Source organism: Rhinolophus hipposideros, assembly GCF_964194185.1.
Source record: "Rhinolophus hipposideros genome assembly, chromosome: 4".
NCBI lineage: Eukaryota > Metazoa > Chordata > Mammalia > Chiroptera > Rhinolophidae > Rhinolophus > Rhinolophus hipposideros.
In genome coordinates, this window is record NC_138050.1 from 46,038,949 (window position 1) to 46,062,941 (window position 23,993).

Below are 23,993 nucleotides of genomic sequence, written 5' to 3' on the forward strand. Positions count from 1 at the left end.
ATTCAAGTTAAGGAAATAAATAAAAAATATGTGAGATTACATATGTAAGACAACAGATTAATTAGTGCACATCACTGTACAGCTTAGCAAAAGCATGATATTAACAACAAGCAAGAACCTTGGGAGCTCTAGCTTTCCAGTTCTCTTGTGAGAATAAAGTACATTTATGGCACCCATCTTCTCAAGCTTCTAACTGCTCCCCATATGATGATTTTTAATGAATCAAAATTCAACTAACAAGAACTTAGTTCTTCACTTTACTTTTTTGATAGAAAAGGGAGGAAGGAAAGGGGAAAGAGAAAGGGAGAGAAGGATGGGGGTAAGGAGAAAGAAGGCAGGAAGGGAGGCAGGGAAGAAGAAGAGGAAGAGAGGGAGGCAGGGAGAGAGGGAGAGGTAAACAAAAAAAAATCTGGATTTTTCCCTCCAAACTCAACTACCAGGGAGTGGTCTTGGTAATATTTAGTGCAATCAATGCCACTCTGTACATCTATACCTTCAGTCAAATTGACATTCTTTTACCTCAAGATATTGTAAGGTCCTAAATAATGAAGTATTAAGTTATGCTTCACATGATTTACTAAAGAAAAAAATGAACTAAAACTCTTAAATTATATCTAACCATTCTAATACCTGGATATAACAATTAACTGAAGGTTTAAGCGATATAAAGAGCGAGGCACAGCAGACATCCAACAAAGACAAGCTGGCTTTAAAATCTCATTGAAAATAACTACTAGAAATATCATTACACTGACTTTTCTCCTAGATTCACATAAAGCAAAGTATATATGAAAAATAGACTGTCTTATCCTGTCTCTAACTGCTTCCAGCCCTATTTCTATTTTGAGATATATTTTTAACTCATTTTATCAATAAAGGCAAAAAGTCTAGCCTAATAAGTAAAGCTGGATATTCTCTTATTTGCCAGATTTGTCTAGTGAAAAAGCAAGACGGACTAGCAAGGCAGTTCTCAGGGAATAAGCTAAAACCATATTCAGGTTTTGTGCATTTTTGTGATTCCCAAGAGTCATAGCGCATCATTTACTGTGTTTTCCCGAAAATAAGACTTACCCTGACCATCAGCTCTAATGCGTCTTTTGGAACAAAAATTAATACAAGACCCAGTATTGTATTATATTGATATATTATATTATATAAGACCCGGTCTTATATTATGTTAAAATAAGACCGGGTCTTATATTGATTTTTGCTCCAAAAGATGCATTAGAGCTGATGGTCTGGCTAGGTCTTATTTTTGGGGAAACACGGTATCTTTTCACTTCAAGTCTAGGAAAGAAATGCTACAGTGAATGTATCTGGAATGAAAAAAGTTAACTTCTCTCCTTCCATTTATTCATTTACTTAATAGACAATCAGTGTAAGTTATTATGTGAGCTAAGTTCTGTGGGGGGCATTTAATAAATGACGTAAGAAATTTAAAAATATTGCAGAAACCGTTTGGTTCCAAAGCCTTCATTTTACAGTTCTTATAGAACTGAGACACCGTAATAGCTAAAGTGCCCCTGATTACTCTTTATTATCATCACCCAGTTTTATTTTCTTCATAGTACTTAACACTGTCTGAACTTACACATATACATCTGTGTAAGCTCATACGTATGTATGTATGTGTGTATTTTCTGGCTCCACTTACTAGAATAGGAGCACCCTGAAAGCAGGCATCTTTACATTGCATTCATTGCCCTACTTTCAATTCTGAGAAAAGTGTCCAGCATATAGTAGGTACTCAACTAACAATCTGTTAAATGAATCCAGTATAAAAAATGAGAAAAACATTGAAATATCACACCAGGACTTGTGAGAGTGTAGAACCAGTGTGACATTTATTCCACAAAAAGATCAATTTGAGCTGTCTGAAGTACTGGAACCCAGCTACCAAGGAAAAAGGAATTGGTAAGAGGTAAGTATTTCTTTGAACAGAAGGTAACAAATTAACTTATGCAGGCATACCAGATATACCAGCAGACAACTGTCAAAAAACAGATATTCATTTCTTCCCAAATCAAAACATCTTCAATTCATATCATGCATTAGAATATTAACTAAACTCTATTCATTCAAGCTGGGATAGATTTTACACACATATTATTTTTATTAAGAAAATTCATACTAAAACCTCAGAGATATTAAAAACTCCTAGAAGAAAACATAGGCAGTAAACTCTTTGACATCACTCTTAGTAATGTATTTTTGGATATATCTCCTGGAGAAAGGGAAACGAGAAAAAAACCAAACGGGACTATATCAAATTAAAAAGTTTTTGCACAGTGAAGGAAACCATCAACAACATGAAAATACAACCTACTGAATGGGAGAAGATATTTACAAATGATATATAAGGGGTTAACATCCAAAATATATAAAGAACTCATATAACTTAACACTTAAAAAAAACTCCAAACAATCCAATTAAAAAACAGGCAGAGGATCTGAATCGACACTTCTCCAAAGAGGACATACAGATAGATGGCCAATAGACATATGAAAAGATGCTCAATGTCAATAATCATCAGAGAAATGCAAATAAAAACCGCACTGAGATATCACCTCACACCTGTCAAAATTTCTACCATCAATAAATTAACAAACAACAAGTGCTGAGATGAGGATGTGGAGAAAAAGGAACCCTTGTGCACTGCTGGTGCATCAGTGCAGCCACTATGGAAAACGTATGGAGATTCCTCCAAAAATTAAAAATGGAATGGCCATACAATCCAGCAATTCCACTTCTGGGCATTTACCCTAAGAAAACAAAAGCACTAATTTAAAAAGATGCATATACCCCTATGTTCATTGCAGCATTACTATTAATAGCCAAGATATGGAAGCAACTTAGATGTCCATCAATAGGTGAATGGATAAAGATGTGATTACACACACACACACACACACACACACACGCACACGCACACACACACACACGAATATTATTCAGCAATAAAAAATGAAATCTTGCCATTTGTGACAACATGGATGAACCTAAAGAATATTAGGGTAAGTGAAATAAGTTAGACAAAGACAAATATTATATGATCTCACTTACATGTAGAATCTAAAAAAACAAAATAAATGTATAAACAAAACAAAACAGACCCATAAATACAGAGAACAAGCAGATGGTTGCCAAGGGGGAGGAGGTGGAGGGATGGGGATAAAAAAATAATGTTTAAAAAAAAAAATCGTGCCCAGGCCATATAAGGGAGCTTAAGATTAGGTGTTACTTTGGTTTTTTTCCACTGCCAAGTGACACCAATTACTAAAACAAAGAGTTTGAATAAATATGAACCGAAAACTTAAACCCAAACAAGTCTCTAGACCTAACTACCAGTTTATAGGAAATGTAGGGGACAGAAGAACTTGTTAAATGATGCCACAAGGACATGATCAACAAAATCCAGAATATGGGATCCTCTGAAGGACAAACGCTCAGTTTCTTTAATAAATACATCACAAGAAAAAAAGGGGTAAGGTGAACCTGTAGATTTAAGAAGTCCTAAGAAACATATCTACCAGACGCAACATGTGGTCTTTGGATCCTGACTTAAACAAATCAACTGAAATGCAAAAATTAAAAACAAATATTTTCAACAGCATATATCTTAAATTACCTATGAAAGATAACTTTTATAAAAACTCCACCTGAAGTTTTAATCAATCTATATGAATACTGACTCTGATTTTAATAACAAGAGTTCCTCTATTACTTCAGGTTATTTTTTAGCAAACTTATTAGTCGTGAGTGTTAAATCTAAGCTCCATCAGCAAAAGTTGGTCTAAAATAATACAAAAAGATAATTAACCATCTTCTCTATGCCTTTCCTCTTCACCTTCAGAAACAACTTTATTAGAAGCAAATAAAAATAAGTGAGAAACATAAGAAGCAAGATTCTTAGTGCCACGTTTTTAGAATATTGCTTCACTCTAATGATGTTCATTCATTTATTCAACAAATATTTACTCAGCATCTATTAGAATATCCTAAGCTCCTTGCTAAGGATTAGAGGAAAGAAGTTATCAGAAACATTTATATTTGAAGAGATAAAAACTGAAAAATATCTCTAGGACTTCCAGTAAATGTGAAATATTACAAAATTTTTCAAAAAGATGTTTCAACTTACACTTTGTTCCTCTGGTTCTAATTTGGGGATTTTGTGTGACTTGCGCTCTTCAGATCTAGATGAGTCATGCTTGTTGCTTTTTTTCCTCTTTTCTTTTCTGCTTTCATGCTTTGACTTTGTGTACTCACTTGCCTGTACTTCATTTAAAAGGTCTCCACAAAGCGAAGACTCAAACAATTCCCTGCCATTCTGGATAGTTTTGGTTATTTTTAGTTTAATTTCAGGTGAGCCAGTCTTCTTTGGAATCACAGTTTGTGGTACCGAAGGAGGAGGTGGTAGCTGTGGAGGAGACGGTTTTTCCAGAATTTCATGTGGTCTTGTGTTTGGAATTTCTGAATGGTAATAGTCAGTGGAGCTAAAGTTTCTAACTGCACCGAAGCCATTGGCAGACCCATTGGGATACTGATTATATGACTGGTATTTGGTTTGAGTTTCATACATGCTGATTGATGATGGATAGCCATTTGTGAGTGGAGGAAGGTCTTCCGTTGTAGGTGGGTACTGAAAGCCTTGCTGCAAGGTAGCTTCATATGGTGTATGGCCACCATCTTCAACAATGTCGCTGTTGTTATCAAAGGCATCCTCCTGACGAATGTTGGCTGAGTCAATGAGTTGAGGTGGTTGCTGAATTGTGTTTCCCATGATCCCTTGCATGAAAGAGAAAGAGAAATCCATTGTTCTGCTCCAGCATCCTTAACTTTCCCTTTCTCTCATCGGGCCTAGTTTTAAAAGAGGAGATAAAAAGGTGTTAATATCCTCACTGGCTAGAAGCTAGTCAATTGCAAAAGGATTAAGTTAAAATATTCTGAACCCAATTTTCATGTCCAGATATGCACAGATTACTAAATATTTTTAAAACAGCCAATTCTGACAAAGGGCAAATACTTTTTATCTTAAATGCTCCCGTTTGAAACTCTCAATTACTTTCACAATAACTTTAGTAACAAATTTTATCCTTTTTGCAAACATGTGAAATAGTTTTGACATTCTTTTGTTTCCCAAGTTAGAGATTATAATTCTCAGGTTAAACCTGGTAATTTGCAATATATAAGCAGTGTCCTGACACATGTAAATTAGGTCCCATAGAGCTTTCTTTAAATCATTCACGTTCTGTCACGTTCTTTTTGTTATTGCAAAAATAAAATCTTATTGCAAGTATTTTAAATACAAAAGTAAAAATGCCTATTGTTCTCTCTCTCCATCATTCCCACTTTTCTGTGTCATGAATAACCAATGTAAACACTTTGCTGGGTATTCTTCCAAATCTTTATAAATTTACATATAAAAATTTAAAAATGTGGTTTATTCAGTGTCATACTTATTCAACTTAACATATCTAGGTATCTTTCTACATCAGCATGCATAGATAATTTTCATATATATTTAATTCTTTAAATGGTTACACAGTAAACAACTGTGGTATCTAACATAATGTATTTAACCATTTGTGTACTGATAATCATTTAGTTGTTCACAATTGTTTGATATTATAAACAAGTCTATAGGAAACTTTCCTGAAACTATATACCTTTGTGCACATGTGCATTCCTATGGAACACATTTGAAATTTTCATAGATACTGCAAAACTGTTCAATAGGCTGTACTATAGCAATTTATAATCATACCAATAGTGTGTAAGGATGTGTGATTCTCTATACGCTTGCCAGTATCTAGATGTTTGTAACCAGTGGTATAAACAGCAGAATCATCTGAGGTACTTTTACAAAATACGTATGTCCAGGTCTATTTACGGATAAATCTGATTCAATAAATTTGGGGTAAGGCCTAGAGCAGGAGTATTTTAAGACCACAATCCAGCTCATTCTGATATGCATATTTATTTGAGTCTTTGCATTATAATCTTTGCATTATACTCACTGCATTGTACTCCTTTAATTATTGCACCTCCTCTAGAAGGTGTTAAAGATGCCTATGTTAGAATGTTACAATATAGATAAGCATCTGTTAGGAAATGCTCTAAGACCATTCTGCTTTGTCATAAGGTTTGACAAGCCTGTATCTCGAGACAGAGGATTAATAGACAGCCCAGATACTATTTTGATAACCCCACAAACATTCATTCTACAAGGCTCTAAGGCAGAGAGGATTTCAACACTGTATGAGGTCTGATGAACTTATTATAGCTTTGTGGAATATTGCGCAGAAGGATTCTGAAGCTATAGCTGTTTCAATTCGATGACTGTTTAATAATGTCTACCATCTTGGTTCTAGTAGGATTTACCAAAACGATAAGGCAAGTAACCCAAAACAGCAAAGGGAAGAGAGGGACAAAATGCTGACAATACACTTTTCAAGGTGTATCCAATTAAGCAGCTGCTGTTTATTCTGCTTTTAGCAAATGGAAAGAATTTTAGAAGTTCTAAAATTGCAAACAAATGCATATGAGCATACAGGAAATCAAACTGCTCATACTGCTCTACATTGCAGTGGCGGGTAGGAGGTATCAGAGTGCTCTCATTTTTTTAGCATCTACTCTAGGTCACGCACTTTATACATTATTTCATTTAATACTCGTAACAATTTTGTAAGATCAGTATTGTGACTCCCTGGTTCACAGGTAAAAGAAACGGCTTCAGAGGGATTAGGTGGCTTGCTTAAAGCACAAAGCAAAGGGGGCAGAATTAGGATTTGAATCTAAACATGCTTGACTCTAAAGCCCATGATTTTTACCACTACACCACTTCACTTCCCTAAGTTACAAGTTCTGAGATAATTCATTTTCTTCTGTTCATGTACTTTATGCCTTGGTCACTGCCAAAATAGTAACTGTTTTATTAATAACCACCACTAACATTTAAATCGTGCTTAGTATATGCCAGGAACCATTCTAAATACTTTACATACAATATTACATTTAATCCTCCCAACAACCTTCACATAGATATTCAGTTCCCATTGCAGATAGAAAAGTAGAGGCACAGAGAGGTTAAACGACTTGCTCAAATGCACAATGCTCGCCATTTAATTGACAGCTGGAATTCGATCAAGGTTTCAGCATCTGTGATCCTAACCAGCATACCACACCGATAATGCTGATGTTAGAAATCATTTCTTTATATATAGTTTAATTGAAACATTACCCTAATTTAACTCTTGACAAAAATGTATATAGGTCACAGACACAAGAAGGGTATGCTCTAAAATCCTGTAAATACACATGGGGTACCTATACCGTGTTTCCCCGAAAATAAGACCTAGCAGGATCATCAGCTCTAATGAGTCTTTTGGAGCAAAAATTAATATAAGACTGAGTCTCATGTAAGATTATATATATTATATAAGACCCAATCTTATATTATATTAAAATAAGGCCGGGTCTTGTATAAGATTATATTATATTATATAAGACTCGATCTCATTATATTAAAATAAAGCCGGGTCTTATATTAATTTTTGCTCCAAAAGACGCATTAGAGTTGATGGCCTGGCTAGGTCTTATTTTTGGGGAAACACAGTATAAGTGGAATTCAAAAGTTCTTCAAACTTCCCATTTGAAGGCAAGCTAAAGACGGACATTTGACAAGATGCAACCTGTGTTTTTGGTTCGCATACCTGTCATATACAAGATCAGCTTCCAGATTAGTCTCTCAAATTATAGTCTACAGAGGTAAAGTAAATCCCAAAATGAAAAAACAATCAGGCAAATCCAAAATGTGAAACATTCTCACAGACAACTGACCTGAGCTCTTCAAAGCTAGTGTTATTAAACAAACCAAAGGTGGAAAGACTATTTGAAATTTTAAAAGACAAAATTTAGACAACCTAATTCAATGCATGAACTTTTATTAAATTCAGGATTTAAACATACACCCGTGGGTATAAAAAATATGCATTTTGGAGAAAACAGAATTTTAAATGTGAACTGGCTATTAAACAATGGAGCTATTAATTTTCAAGGGTATGATAACAGTGTTCTGTTTATGTAAGAGAATGTCCTTATTCTTAGGAGAGCTATGGTGACATATTTAAAGTGTCACAAGATCCACAACTCTCAAATGGTTTAGGATTTTAAAAGTACATGTACCTAGAGTAAAATAAAGGCAACATATTAACAATGGGTTAATCCAGGTGTTCATGTAATATTCATTCAACTTTCCTAAAGGCTTGAAAACTTTAAAAGTGAAAAGTTGGGAAATAAATAATTTGGCTAGGGTTCAGAAGAAAAGAAAAAGCCACAGCTTTTTAAAGTGGTAAAACCTGCATTAAACCTTGACACCATATTCTGACCAACTAAGCCAAATGGTCCACATTGTTATTATACATTTTCTAGAAAGTCTAAGCATTAACAGAGCCACACTTTTCCATATTATCCTTCCAAATAATACAATAATGCAATCAAGAAAGCAGTTTTGATAATTTAAAAGATATTTTTGGACTATAACTAAATTCCTTTATAATGATTTCTTTTAAGTGCTGGAGTCTGGCAGCCAGCTTCCAAACAGCAGACGTACCGATTGACATAATAGTTAAGACCTTACAGATAGGAGGCTCTTTAGTGAGCACTGTGGTTAAAAGTATAGGCTCAGAATTAAACTGCTAGGTTTAAAACCCAGATCCAAGGCTTGTTAGCTATGTGATTTTAGGCAACTTAATCTCTCTAAATCTCAATTTCCTTATCAAGAAACTGTATATATTTATAATTGTCTGTTTACCTTGTGTTGTTGTAAGAATTAAATTAATCCATGAGTAGTATTTCAGACAGTGTCTGGAATACAGTTAGAGTTCAACTAACTACTTGTTCGCTGTTATTATTATTCAGTGTAATGTTGGGCACCAGAATTTGTGAAAAACTTGATCTCTGACCGAACGGCATTTATAGTAGTGTACTAGACTAGATAAGATTTTATGGGCAAGACTCACAGAATAGTAGTGAACATTGTGAAACAGAAGGTGACAGAATTAAACTGTATTACCATTATAACAGACATTTGAGAAGAATAATTCACTAGGCAAGGAGACATTTAGACCACGAAAGACAGGCAGGATGTGGAAGTTAGGTGTTTTTAACCCACTAACTTTAAAACCACACGGTACGGGCCACCAAAAATTCTCACACTTTGTACTTAATAAATCCCTGATAAAGATGATATATTTTAATTTTTTTTGTCCTACTACAGTAATAATAATAATAGCTAACACTTGAGGACTTACTATGTGTCAATACTATCCTAAATGCTTCACATTTGCTATATTGTTTTACTCCTCATAACACACCTTTGAAGAAATACTATTACAACCCCCATTTTACAAATGAAAAATGAAAGCCAGCATAAGTAACTTGCCCATAATCAGACACCTTGTAAACGGAGGATTCAAACACAGGTTACAGGTTACGCTTTCTGTTCCATAGCACTGGCTTTTAAAAAGTAAGCTCATTGCCTACAACCCCTAAGTATGCAAATAGCAACAAAAACAAACATTCACACTTATACTTCACACTTCCCCAGTCTCACTCCTCAGAGTGAACAATGTGGTGGGAAACTAAATAAGGATACTAGTCTTCCACCCATTGTAATACATACTCCAAGAAAATGAAAACCCCACAGGCAAACAACTTATGACAAATTCTTCCTCTGATCAATGTTTCTAGGCTTTTTTTTAAAGACAAAAATTTATCAATCAATACTTGTTTCTTAATTTTGTTGGAGCTGTCTACAAACAGTTTTAAAGGAAAAAAGCTGAAAACTATCAACTTAAGTTTTAAGGCTCTTATTTATTTACTGACTTTTTCATGAAGGGAGCGATGATAGGAAAGTTTATAGAATCCTTAAGTCAAATCTTAAGACACGAAATTTTTAAAAAAGAAGCATGTCATGTAGTTCAGATGAACAGCTCGAGGCTATAAATATCAATTAAGTATTCATGATGTGTTAAATGTATAGTTTAAGTCACTAACAAATTCTTAAAATGAACAATTCTTTGGTACATCATATATATTGCTGAATTCTATTTTACAGAATTACATGCTGTGCTGTATTATTTTTCTATGTTTAAATGAGTCTTTTCTCAATAAAAGAAAACTTTATATTTTATTATACATCAAAATTCCTCATATTGATATCATTATTTAAACTTTTTAGAATCAGAAATGGTTCTAAGATATAAATTGCCTGTTTCTGTTTTCAGACCCATCTACCCATTAAACACATTCCTAGGTTAATTTGTAAATCTAACCACAATACTTTCCTTATTAAAAATCCTTCAATTATTCCTAGAGAAAGTCGAAGAATCTTGGCCAACATAGTACCTAAGGTCCTCAAGCAAGGTCTACGTTTCCAACCTCAAGTCACTTCTGTACACTAGTAATGTTACACTACTGGGGATTATTGTACACACTATGAATTCACACCACTGTGCCTTTACTAATGGGATCTCCTATGCCTCATATGTCCTTTTACACAGTTTTGGGGGGAGCTTGATTTTAACCATCTTGTGAGCTCAAAAAGTCATCTCCAAAAAGTAGTCATTTAAGCCATAGGACAGTCTGAGTAACTTTCCTCTTTTCTGAAGATATACTATGCATTACTCTTAGAATTTATCGTGAAACAATTTGTTTACGTGGTTTTCTTAAGAGCAGGAAGTAATTTTTTTCATCCATGTGCTTTCTCTAAGAACCCAAAGCAAACGCTGAGGGAGGGGCTTAATTAACCTTTTAAATTGAAATATATAAACTTAAGGAAGCTACTACATATAAATGAAATGCTTTAAAGACTTGTTGAGAATCTTTCCAGGGAGAATGTAAAAGAATATACACAGTTACAGTCTCCTCAGGTAACAAACAGCCTTGGCAAAAACTGACAACTGTTTACCTAGCCACTACTGAGATTCTCCTTAGTTCTGGGCTAATCTTCCCAACAAAAGACGAAAAGATATTTAAAAAAAACTCCCACATAAGCATACCTATTTACAATCCTAGTGTTATTAATACCATAAATCTGAAATTCAGAATGTGAAAGCTCTCAAAATACAATTTTTATAGTCACTGGTCACTGAATTGGCATAAACATCAATCTTTGTTTTCCAAACCTATTCACGTAATTATAATCTATCATACTAAAATGCCAAGCATGCTTGACATATCAACATGAGAATTTTTACAGCTGAAGAAAAATGGTAGAATATGCGATTTCCACAATACAGAGGAAGAGGGTGGTCTTCCTTTACCCCAGGATAAACAAGGGATCCAGATGTTTATGTGAACTGTTGCAAGGAATACTTCTCAAGGTTTATGAGAAATCCACCGCCTATGCGTTTCTATGGTAACGGGAATAGAGTACATGCACAAAGTCTGCAATAATGAACCAGCTATACTGGTTCTTGAAAACCTGACGTTTTTACTGTTTGGAGATTTCTGTGGCAAAACAATATTTTTTTTAAAAAATTGACACATAATATTGAAAAATTAGAGGATCATTTTGTTTTAAAGCAAAAAAAAAAACTAAATTCAGTACATAAAAGCAAGCTTAACTATACACTCTTTGAAGTGTAACAAGCTAAAGCTATCAAATATACACTAATATCTAACTGAATGATCACTTAATGCTTGAAAATCAGATCTTATACTGAAGTCAATCTAATATATATACGCCACCCCCCAAAAAAACTTCAACTATGATTCATTTAATGATAGAATATGAAAAATTTTCGATGACGGCATCAAGAGAGATTTCTGTTTTCCTTTCCCCCCGCCCCCAAATCTACAGAGAAAAAAATGGGAGAGGAGAGTTAATTTTTTAAGAAATATAGTTCATTATTTTTAGTACATAGGTTGACAAGTGAAACCAGAGTCTTTATAAAGTAGAAACTTGAAAAAAAACATGCTTAATCTATAGAAAGAATGCTAAAATGCCCTAATGCCATGGTTTTAAAAGAGACTCCTTTCTTTTTGGTTCTGTGTTCTATTCACATTTTACTTCTATTCACAATACAGATCATAGTGATCTGTATTGCCCATTTTGGCTTTCATAATTTAAAAATTATTTAATTATTAGTAATGTAATAACAACAGTGCATTGCTAAAAAAAAAGAATAGAGGTATGTTATTCTACTTTCATTATATCTATTTTAAAACTGTAAGACATTTATCCTTTATGGAAATAAGTACTCAAGAAATCAAGAAAAGGCTGAGATTCGGAAGGGCAGCTTTGAAAGAATTAGGAAACATCACCAAGAGCAATGATACGTCATTAGGGACCAAGGCTAAGGTCACCCACACCCTCGTATTCCTAATTACTATGTACAAATACGAAAGCTGGACAGTACAGAAGGCTGATAGGAAAAAAACTGAAATACGGTGTTGGAGGAGAGCTCCACAGATACCCTGAATCACCAGAAAGACAAACAAGTGGGTCCTAGAGCAGATTAAGCCTGAAAGATCCCTGGAGGCCTATTTCAGGCATATCATGAGAGGGCAGGGTTCTTGCAAAAGACAGTCGCTGGGAAAAAGAGAAGGCAGCAGGAAAAAAGGAAGACCAACTCTGAGATGTAGTGACTTCATAAAAGAAGCCATAGGCATGAGTCTACAAGAGCTGAGCTGGGCTGTTCAGGACAGGACGTTTTGGACATCACTCATTCACTGGGTCACCAGAAGTCAGAGCTGACTCAACGACGCAGTAACACACACACAGGAGACAAATATTTTTAAAGAGCCCAAACACACATCTTTAAAAATCAGTAAACACAAACTTCTATTAAGTATGAACAGGACACAAATTACACTAAAAATCAATATTCTTCCATCACAGCCTTTCTACATTTTAACTTCACACACACACACACAAAATAATTGGGGGTGAGGGTGGAGGTTATGGAAAAAAAATCAACCACTAGGTTCTAAGAATTTGACCACACCTCTATAGCACCAAAAAGGAAATGAATAATGTTTACCTTTTATTCACTAAAAAGAGCCAAAGCTGATAGCATCTAATCTAGTTCTGTTACAGACAGAAAGCAATAACTGAATTCGGTACAGTGACTACACAACTCGATGTCAATCTTTCAGACAAAATGGATCCTGCATGGAAATTTTCATCAAGGAAATACAAACAAAATTACAAATGGAGGCAGTTGTTCCATTTGTCTTTAGATGATCTTATCCTTTGAGGAACAAAAACCATATCAGATTACAAGATTTACTATTTTATCCACAAACAAAAGCAAGTACTTTTAACAGCATCCAGGTATTATTCAGTTGGTAGTTATAGCTATCCATAAAAGTTTTAACCACAATGGTATAGAAGCTAATTATTTCTGACTAAAATTTGGCATTTACTCCCAATTTGTTAAATTCCCATAGTAATGTAAATCTTTGGACTGCTGAGATTTTGAGGTCATTATATAATAGCATTCATTCTTGAGGTACTTAAGTAATTTTTAGTTTCCTTTTGACTTTTTTAATGAAAATTTGAGGATGTCAAAATTATGAGGTTTGAAAAGACTGCTGGACAACAGGTTTACTATTACATTCTGGTTGAGGCAACTCTTTGAAAGGTTGCTATGACTTAGGGGAAAACATTTTCTTTTCCAAATTATTTTTAAGCAATTATACTAAAAAGATATCAATTCTCCAAATGACACAAAGGGCTTACAGTATTTTAACATGTTAAATAAATGTTCTATATTAGTAAACCTTATCTGGGTATCTTGACTTAAAGGTACTTTCCAAGGTAGCCTTTAAAAACAACTCTTAAGCTGCTGACTAATTTCTAGGTTAAACTGGAAAATCTGCTTGCTTTAAAAAATAATTCAGGAGAGAACATATTCCCTTTATATTTTCACATGATTTTACTCACTTATCCATTAAGACATGAAGCAAATAATATCTTTAAAAAAAATTTTTTTTCCAGTTATAATTGACATTTGATATTATTTTTAAATCATGTCATTTTTATACAATTACAGACAATGTGTATCCAAATCAAAGTGTTCTCACTCTGTATATAATAAACCCAAGATGTATCAACAGAAGACACCCTTCCAGAACAGGATTTGCTACATGACATTTGCTCATTAAGCAACTAAGCAAAAGGGTAAGATTGGCCACTCTCGTCATAAATGAAGGAGAAATAAAATGTGAATTTGATGCTTCAACAATAAAAACAAAACAGAAATAAATACTGGTGATATCTGCTCTTCTTTCTCTGTACTAAGGCACAGTATTTTTGTCATACTTCCTTAAACGCATGGTAATATTCCAACAAAATGCCCTGCTAATCTATCAATTTTACTAAATTTAAATAAGAATGCTCTCACAAAATGCCGCATATTATACGATTCCATTTATAGGAAAGGTTCAGGTCTGAACTTCTGTAGGGACAGAAAGATAATTAGAGGTTGCCAGGGGCTGGGAAAAGGGAGGAACCGAGGGTGATTGCTAATCGGTATGGGATCTCTTTGGGGTGATAAAAATGTTCTGGAAGTAGTGGTGACAGTTGCACAACCTTGTGTATGCACTAAAAAACACAGAAGTGTACACTTTAAAAGGGTGAATTGTATGGTATGTGAATTATATCTTTAAAAAATGCTCCAAAAGAAATCAAGAAAGCATTTACACATGCTTCTTAACAAAAAAGTCTACAATATCCATTCAAAGAATTACTGGTGTGTACACACACATTAAATGTACTTAAAACAAAAACTTTTACATTTATTAAGTTATAGTAATTAAAATATGAGGTACTAGCAAAGGGATAGACAATGAAACAGAATAAGATCCTAGACACAGACCCAAGTGTATATGGGAATTTGACATATAATCTGCAGCACTGCAGATTAGAGAAGGAAAAAAGATTCAATGAATGGTACTGGGAAAATGGCTTATCCATATAGAAAAAGAAAATTAGACCCTCACCATATAATATACCAACCCCAGGTGGATTTTAAAGGCCAAAAATAGAAAGCAAAACTTAAAAACTTTAAAGAAAAAACCAAAAATATAAAACAGGAGCAAATCTTTATGAACTCAAAGGGGGGAAGGACTTCTTAAAACAATTACATAAAAAGTACAACACATAAAGGAAACAATAAAATCAGCAATATTAATTTTCAAAACGGTATGCCAAAAGACAACACAAACAAGTGAAAAGACAAACCTCAAAACTGGGAGAAGATAAATGCAATGCATAAAACAAAGCTGGTCCTGCCCTTCAACTTTCTTCCAAACATTCCCAGTTCTTGCTACATTCCTGGGTTCTGTCTTATCATTTCTCATCTGGGTAGGAGCAACAGTTCTTTCCAAACTGTTCTTCCTGCTTCCAAAGTTGTCCACCTCTAATCTGTTCTCTAGAGCACTGGTAGTACTTAAAAAAAAAAAAATCCTCAAATTTAATAACTTCCCACAGCTCCCCATGCCTTAGGATAAAATCCAAAAACCATAAGACCTTTCTTGATTTGGCTGCTGCCTGCTTGTTCAGCGGCCTCTCCTGCTGCTTCAGCTTTCCCAACTTGCCCGCCCTCTACTGCCGTGTTTCCCCGAAAATAAGACCTAGCCGACGATCAGCTCTAATGCGTTTTTTGGAGCAAAAATTAATGTAAGACCCGGTCTTGGGGCGGCCGAATGGCTCAGTTGGTTAGAGTGCAAGCTCTGAACAGCAGGGTTGCCAGTTCAATTCCCACATGGGCCAGTGAGCTGCGCCCTCCAAAACTAAATTGAAGACAATGACTTGGAGCTGATTGGCTCTAGAGAAACACACTATTCCCCAATAAACATTAAAAAAAAAAAAAAAAAAGACCCAGTCTTATGTAAGACCCGGTATTATATTATGGACCCAATTTATATTGTATTATGTTATATATTATATTCCCAGTATTATATTATAGTATAGTATAGTATATAAGACCCGGTCTTATTTTATTATAATAATTATAAAATTATAATTATAAAATTATAAAATAAGACCGGGTCTTATATTAATGTTTGCTCAAAAAAACGCATTAGAGCTGATGGTCTGGCTAGGTCTTATTTTCGGGGAAACACGGTACTCTAGCATTTTCTCTCTCATCAACCACTCATCCTTAAGAAGATTCTATTCAGGTGTGAAGAAGATTTTCCAGACCACCCCTCACACACCCTTTGAAGCCAGGTCATGTACCCTCTTCTGTTGGCATAGCATTCTACCTATACTCTACCATAGCACTTAATACATTATAGATGGCTGTCTTGACCTAAAGGGCAGGGGGGAGGGAGGAACATGATCTCAAAACATTTGTGTAAGAAATAATAGTAAAATACTTTATTACATCAATTCTGGATACCAGCTGCTGTTAATTGCCCTCTGTAGGCTGAGACAACGTTGGGCCGAAGTTCATGCCAGCTTCTCCTTCCTTCCCATTCTGCTGCTGCTATAATGGGAAGGAGACCAAAAGTTACAGCCAGGTTGTCCCCGCCCCAACGTGTACAGGCTTCTCTAATAAAACAAATATTTATTGAGCACTTACTATTTACCAGACACTGGGCTAAGCACTAAAGTTATAGGGATGAAAATTTAGACATGGTTCCTGCAGTCATACAGTTACATTATTATTGGAGACAGAAAAACAATACAGGAAAAGCGCAAGAGATGAGGCTCAGAAATTGCTCCTGCTTTGGTTAATTTATTCATTTCATATCCAATACCTGTATTATGAGGACTAGAGATAAAAGATGAGCAATACAGAGTCCCTGCTGACAGAAACGAGTAAGTGCACTGGATGACAAAGGAAAACATCCGAGTTGAGAAGCAAGGGGATGTGAGAACAGACAGAGCCTGCACGGGAATTCAGACATTTCCAGGTTTAGGAAACAAAAAGTCCCAACCTGTGCGAAGGGAGAGGAGCTGCTTCGCTACATTAATCATTAACCTAAAAGGGTTTCAGTTAAGAACTTTCTTGGCTTAACATCACAGCTTCCAAATGATCTAGATTATTAGAAGGGCCTTTCTTGATATGTTACAAAACCAAGTTACAAGCATTTAATGAAAGCAAACTACATAATTCAAGAAAGTAAAAACTTAGAAGCCTGAGAACACGGAAAGACTGGAAGTTTATGTCGGGGACATGGGACTACTTCATCTCTAAATCCCCAGGCCAACTCTAACGTACCAGAGCCTGGTACATTATCAATAAACAAATCAATCATGAACAGAAGGGAGTATTACAGTTAAGGGGCTACAGAATTAGATTAAAAATTAAAATAGTTTAATATGAACTAATAACCATTAAGTAATTAGTATTATTGAAAAGCCACAGGCTGTGTGTTAACAGCATGCATTTAGAACAGACTGTACAGATTTGCCTTTTCCTTCTTAAAAAAGGTCATGAATAAAGCTAGAAAGCACCTGCACTATTATTATTTATATGTCCAACACAAAGCCAAACTAGCAGAGGAAAACACAACAAAACAAAATTTGCCCCATTATCTTTAAACTTCTTCAAAATTTAGTATGTAATCTTATTATATTTTATCAAGTAATCTTTTCATCAGAACTAAATTTAAGATATTTAACTAAGTGCTGGAAATAGAGTATAAACACATCACACAAAAAAATTACCGGTTGAAAAGAATGTTTTCCTCAGGAAACTTTAAACATTTACATAATCACATTTAATATGAAGTTCATTACCATGAATCTAATAATTCCACAGGCATGTATATAAACTACTAATATACTAAGGTTCGTATCTTCCAAAGCAGTAGGTATATTATAAAGTGAAGCTTTGTCTTCTGTTTCAGTGATAAAAACTACAGTCACCACTAGTGGGATTAAAAGAAACTGTCATAACATTACCATAACGCATGATAAAAAAAATCGGGAACTCTAATAAAATGACATCCCTTTTTTTGAATCATTTATAGATTAATACAAAACCTGTACTAAACACAAAATCAATTCATATTAGAATGCCAAGCTTCTTTGAGTAAAATGCATTTTTGAGTAACTTCAGAGTTCAGAGAACACCCAAATATGTGCAGATACTGGAAGTTCATATTTATCTTTAATTTCCAAAGCAAAGGATAGCAATGCCTTCTTCAGTCATGGAAAAACCAACCAACCAACCAAACTAGTTAATTTTTAGCAAAGGTAGTGGGTACTTTTATGTTTTGCTCATTGCTGTATCCCTATCCCCTAGTACAGTAAGTGAAGGAAAAAGGCTGCTAAGTGAACATAAGGATAGCAGAAAAGACAAAAGAAAATTTAACTGCTGTTTTACTAAATTTTCATTTCCAATCAAGTAATGAAGACAGAAAAGTGTACACTCTGCTGGCAAAAGCATGCCCCAGAATCACAGCACAGTATTTGCCATAACAGGACTTTAACTTCTCAATCTAAAATTATGCAGATAATTTCAGTGTTTAATTTTTTTTGGAAACCTCATAAAACCACTGTGCTATACTAACCTCTAAAATTACTAATATTTTCAAAGAGCATAATATGAGTTACCAAGTCAAATTTGGTTTTCAGTATCTGGACTTTATGTAACCCACTAATGAAGAAGTGATGCAAAATTCAAACATATGGCTGAGAATTAGACTCAGAAGGCAATACATTTATAGATGAGTTCACACTATGAAACAGGTTTTTCAACTTCAGAACTACTAACATTTTGGGCCAGATAATTTGTTGCAGGGAGGCTGTCGTGTGCTGTTTAGATGTTTAACAGCATCCTGGCCTCTGCCCACTAGATGCCAGTGGTGCTACCTGCCAGCAGTAACAATCAAAAATGTCTCCAGGCATTTTGTCAAACATCCCCTCAGAGGGCAAAATTGCCCCCGGGGTTGAAAACCACTGCCCTAAAAGGATGTTCGCTAAAATGTAAATGCTTACTATCTCTGAAGGGATTTGTGAATGAGTTCTATTCTTTTTGCTTTGCCTTTGCTTTTTCATCTCTGTAGATTCTATGAACATATGAAACTTTTAATACTTTTTCTAAAAAGAAAACTATAACTCGTTAATTATAAGCCAAGGAAATACTCATATTTATCCAGCTTGTATCCTGTTTTTAATGACTAATATACACAGATGTACTCCTGAATGAAATATTTTTGAGTATTCAAAATGTTAAAAAAACACAAAAACTCAGAATAGATCCAGATTTTAATCTATAACAAATTTCTCTGCAATTTCAAATAAGAAATATTTTAAAGATGCTTCAAGTAAAACAATGTTATTTATTGAACACACTTATGTGACATTCCAAGTGCTCTGCAAGTATTATCTCATTTAATCGTCAGAAAAAAACTGGTAAAGTGGGTACTAGTATCTCTATTTTACAAATAAGAAAACTGAAAAACAGGTTAGGTGGCTGTCCGAGGTCACACATAGAATAAGTGGTACAGCCAGGAGTCAAACCCAGCAATCTTGTTTCATGATCTGAATTCTTTACCACATATTGTCACTGACAATATGTTTCCAGTAGCAAACAATTATATGAAATTCACAGTCAATACCTATTTACATAACTAAGATTTTAGGGGATCAAATCAGCATGACCACCGTATTTCTTTCTATAAAATTCTCTAAGTAAATAAATAATCTCTAAGTAAATAATCAAGGTATATTAAAGATTAGGCATGTTGTCTTCTAATTTGTATTTTAAATTTTTCGAGTTCATACTAACAGAACAACACCATTTTTCAAAGCATACCTGTACTACTCCAGAATCTGTTTAAGTCTAGTGTTGTCACCCCAAATATTTTTCTGAAAATTTCACTTAAAAATTTTCTACTAAAAATGTGTTGAGAAGGGTATGGTCAAGGACATTAAAATACCCTATGTTAGGAAGTGACCTGCATGCAATGAAACACAATTATGAAATACAAAAAAAACTGTATCTTATTTCATTTAACCAGAAACCCTGTCACTAAATATAATACAATCACACAATTTTTACTTGACAATGATTCCATTAAGTTATAGAACATTTTTCGGTTGCTTTGTAGTTCTTATTTTTTCCTGACTAAACCACATTACTATTGAACTACCTTGTATCAATACAAAACTTACTAGTAAGACACGGTATTTCCCTTATGTATTTGGTTTAACCTCAACTGTCTTCACTTTGTTCTTAACCACACCCATCAGTAACAGACATGGTGTTACCACTTGAAGAAAACTTACATTATTCTTTTTTAAATATTTATTTATTTATTTATTTATTTATTTATTTATTTATTTATTTATTTTAATTGCTCTAACCAACTGAGCCATCCGGCCGCCCCTCTGGAAGGTCAACGGCAGCTCTGATGTCTTCAGGCTAGTTGTGGAGGGCGCAGCTCACTGGCCCACCTGGGAATCGAAACGCAACCCTGCTGTTCAGGGCTCCCACTCTAACCAATTGAGCAATCCGGCCGCCCCTGAAAACTTACATTATTTTCCAATCCCTTAACACATCAAGGGTACGGGATCACACTGAAAACTACTACAAACTAAGTAATCTACCAGTCATCTTATTCCATTTACTATGAAATCTAGTAAACTAACAAGTTTATCCATGTATTTTCCTATCTTTGTCCCCAACAAACTTTTAAATGGTTTCTAAGATTGGTTCTTAAAACACTGCAAAATTTTAAGAATGGAAAATATTTTCTTCTCCCTTGTATTCTCCATTCCCCATAGTATGATATAAAGAGAATGAATTACAGAAAAGAGTAGTTTTTAAAGTACTAAGCAATTTAAAATAATAATTTACTAAGTTCATCTTTCTTATAAAGACCCGGGTATTTCTGGTTCATCAGGTTTAACACTAATAATTTAGATTCAATTGTATTCAACATTATGTTTTCAAAATAAGCAATAAATGTTAGAACATAAGGAACTTCATATCACATATTCAAAATTTACACTATCACCTATTTGCTTAATCAGAACACTAAGTGTTGGTGAAGCTGTAGCCATCATGCTGTTATAAGAGCAGTGGAAGTAAATTTGGACTGGAAAGTTAACTTCATGTTCATACTTGTACCAGCATGAATTCTCTTACCGACTGAGAAATGCCACATATATAACCCATGCAAAGATTCTGATCAAGCATTAGTTAACATTCAACTTTTAACTATGAAAGTGAGTTTAGGCCAACTGAGTTCATTTCTTCATCTATTATACATGCGACTAAGATTAGTTCATTTTGCATGTGCTATTTTTCTTATATTAAAAAAAATCATTTATTATCAGCTATATGCCTGGTACAGTTCTAGAAACACTCTAGCACTTTTTAATTTGGATCTCTATAACTCCAAAGAGGAGTCGTTTTCATCTTCACTTCAGAGAGAACACGGAGCCTCAGCGGAAAGAGGTACAGTGGGCATAGGAACTCAGGTCTGACTAGACTCTTGCCCTACATTCCACTACCCACTCAATTTTAAAAAAAAAATGTTTTGTTAAAGGGCTTAAAGCAAACAGAACAACTGTCAGGGTGAAGGTCAGTTAGAGCAAAGCAAACCTCTCTTAAAAATCAAACCATACTTTCTATAGGGTGACAAGTGTGCTACAGTTAATTATATAGGTATAGCATAATCTCTATTAATAATTTATAATTATTTTCTAAAATAAAAGTATTTCTAAATAAAATTTGGATGAAAAGAAATGTAATTTAAACCACATACAACACTCTCTCAATAAAGGCATCTTAAATAGACAAAATGCTTTTGTAATTCAAAAAATCCACTTCATACTTTGTTTCAAAAAATTAAATTTTAAATGTCAGGTTTTCTTAGCATAACAAATGAGCATCTTTTCAGGAATAGCTTTCTAAAATTTCACTCACAAATAGATATAAAGTATGTCTCAGTCAATTACACCTCGATAAAGCTAGAAATAAAATTTTAAAAATGATAGTGACTATAAAAAAGTAGGTATCACACACGTATGTATCACACAAGCTGTTGTGTTCTTGTATTTTGTACTACACTTTAAAAACCACAAGTAAAATGCAATCTTTAAAAACAAAGCCTTTCGGATATTGCTGGGAGTTTAAACTGGTTCAAACCTTTCTGGAAAAATTCTAAAATTGATTGTGATAATGGTTGCACAATTCTGTGAATATACTAAAAACCACTGCATTTGTACACTTTAAATGGGTGACTTGTAGGTATATGAATTATTTCTCAATAAAACTGTTATTAAAGAAACTCTCTGGAGGACAGATGGGAAATATGTGTCACAAGCTTCTGAAATGTTCAAATCTTTTAAGTAATTCCACTTCAAGGAATTTATTGTAATAAAATAATCACAGTTGTTTTAATGTGTAAAGATGTTAATCAAATAATAATATCCCAAAATTGCAAACTGCTTAAAATACCATCAATAGAAGAATGGTAAGGGGACATAGCATACCCTAACAATGAAAATTATGTCAATTTTTAAAATCACATCCTCAAAAAAACAAATTATTTCACAATAGAGAATTAATATTATTACAAAATAATATTAATGTACAATTCCAATTTGAAAAAAACACCTATATACATAAGAAAAAAACACTGGAAGGATATAGAACAAAATGTTAATAATAGTTACTTCAAGTTGGTAGGATTTCAGGTGATTTTAATCTTTATTATCTTATTGGTTTTCAACTTCCCTACAATAAACAATCCTTTCATAATTTAAACATAATGTTATTTTTAAACTAATGGCCACTTTGGAAAGCACAAATTTTCTATTAAAAAGTAAAAACTAACAGGGCCATCAGCATTTCTTAGGAGGAGTTGTGTGTGTGTGTGTGTGTGTGTACACAATACCTTAACTAATACCTTAACCTCAGTACCTCAGTGCCTTAACTACTAATTGTCACCCAATAAAATAAATTCTAATGATTAAGGCTTAATTGTACAGGTGATAGCAACACAGAAATCATGAGATGACCAAAAACATATTAACACTACTTCATACACAAACCCAAACTACTGCTTTTAGATTTTAAAATTAATTATATCAAATATGTTTGCTTCCACATTGGAAAACTCAACATCCTTGCAGCAGATAAATTAACAAGGAATATATTTAACCTTCAGCCAGAATAAAAAAATAATGCCATTCTACTGCATTACAGATTGGAATTAAAGGATACAGTCAAACACAGCAAGAAATTTGTCATCACAATCAAACACGAAATACTATATTTATAAATATTATATCCAAATACTAATACATTTGGATCCTACAGAGATCATAATGAAGGAGATAGCTTAAAGTTACAAAATCATAATAACCACATAAAGGCTTTAATCTATGTATGTAGAGATGTTATAAAAATGTCTTCAAGTCCACACTGCAGTTTTATGCAAATAAACTATTTCGCAGATGGGGGTGGAATTCAACTTTTCTGCTATCAAAATTCTCGAAAGTCAACATTTAATCTTTCCAAGCATACATGAAAATAGACTAGGAAGCCAGGGAAGCACAGTCAGGTAAGTTTCTTCAGTTTCAATAGAAGTCTGAAACCTAGCAAAAACACGGAAAAGGTAAGAATCAAGAGGCACCGACAAGGAAGAGTCAAACATAGATTGTCATTACTGATTATTTCTCAGGTTAATGCTTTTTGAATGGTTACATTAATGTGAAAGCAAGAGAGGCAAACTAGTTTTTGTAAAATAAGACATTTAAGTTAGGAGATTATTAGTATGGCAAATATGACATTTTCTAAGCAAAAATCTAAAAGTTTAGAGTTTGCACGTTAATCTAAAACTAGTAGTCACTGAATCCTATCAAAAAGTGCGAGAGATGAACTCTGAATAAACATTTTGTATAAAATGGCGTGATTCTTGTAGAATTCGGTATTTTTTTTTGTTTCACATTCATTAATAAAGCACCAAGATTTCAAATCACTAAATGACTACACTAAACGTTAGGAAGCTATTA

General features: G+C 33.9%; 1 protein-coding gene across 8 annotated transcripts in view; it reads right to left on the minus strand.

Annotated features, from left to right (window-relative positions):
- The window catches only part of NSD3 (nuclear receptor binding SET domain protein 3), a 99,688-nt gene that overhangs the window by 68,283 nt on the left and 7,412 nt on the right, over nucleotides 1-23,993 (minus strand). For 7 of the 8 annotated variants that reach the window (XM_081046908.1, XM_081046907.1, XM_081046906.1 and 4 more), the window contains exon 2: nucleotides 4,140-4,858. In XM_081046908.1, the coding sequence (XP_080903034.1) occupies nucleotides 4,140-4,814 (675 nt within the window). In that variant the 5' untranslated portion in view covers nucleotides 4,815-4,858. Of the gene's footprint in view, nucleotides 1-4,139; nucleotides 4,859-16,398; nucleotides 16,501-23,993 lie in introns of all 8 variants that reach the window. The other variant, XM_081046903.1, reaches the window with a different exon arrangement.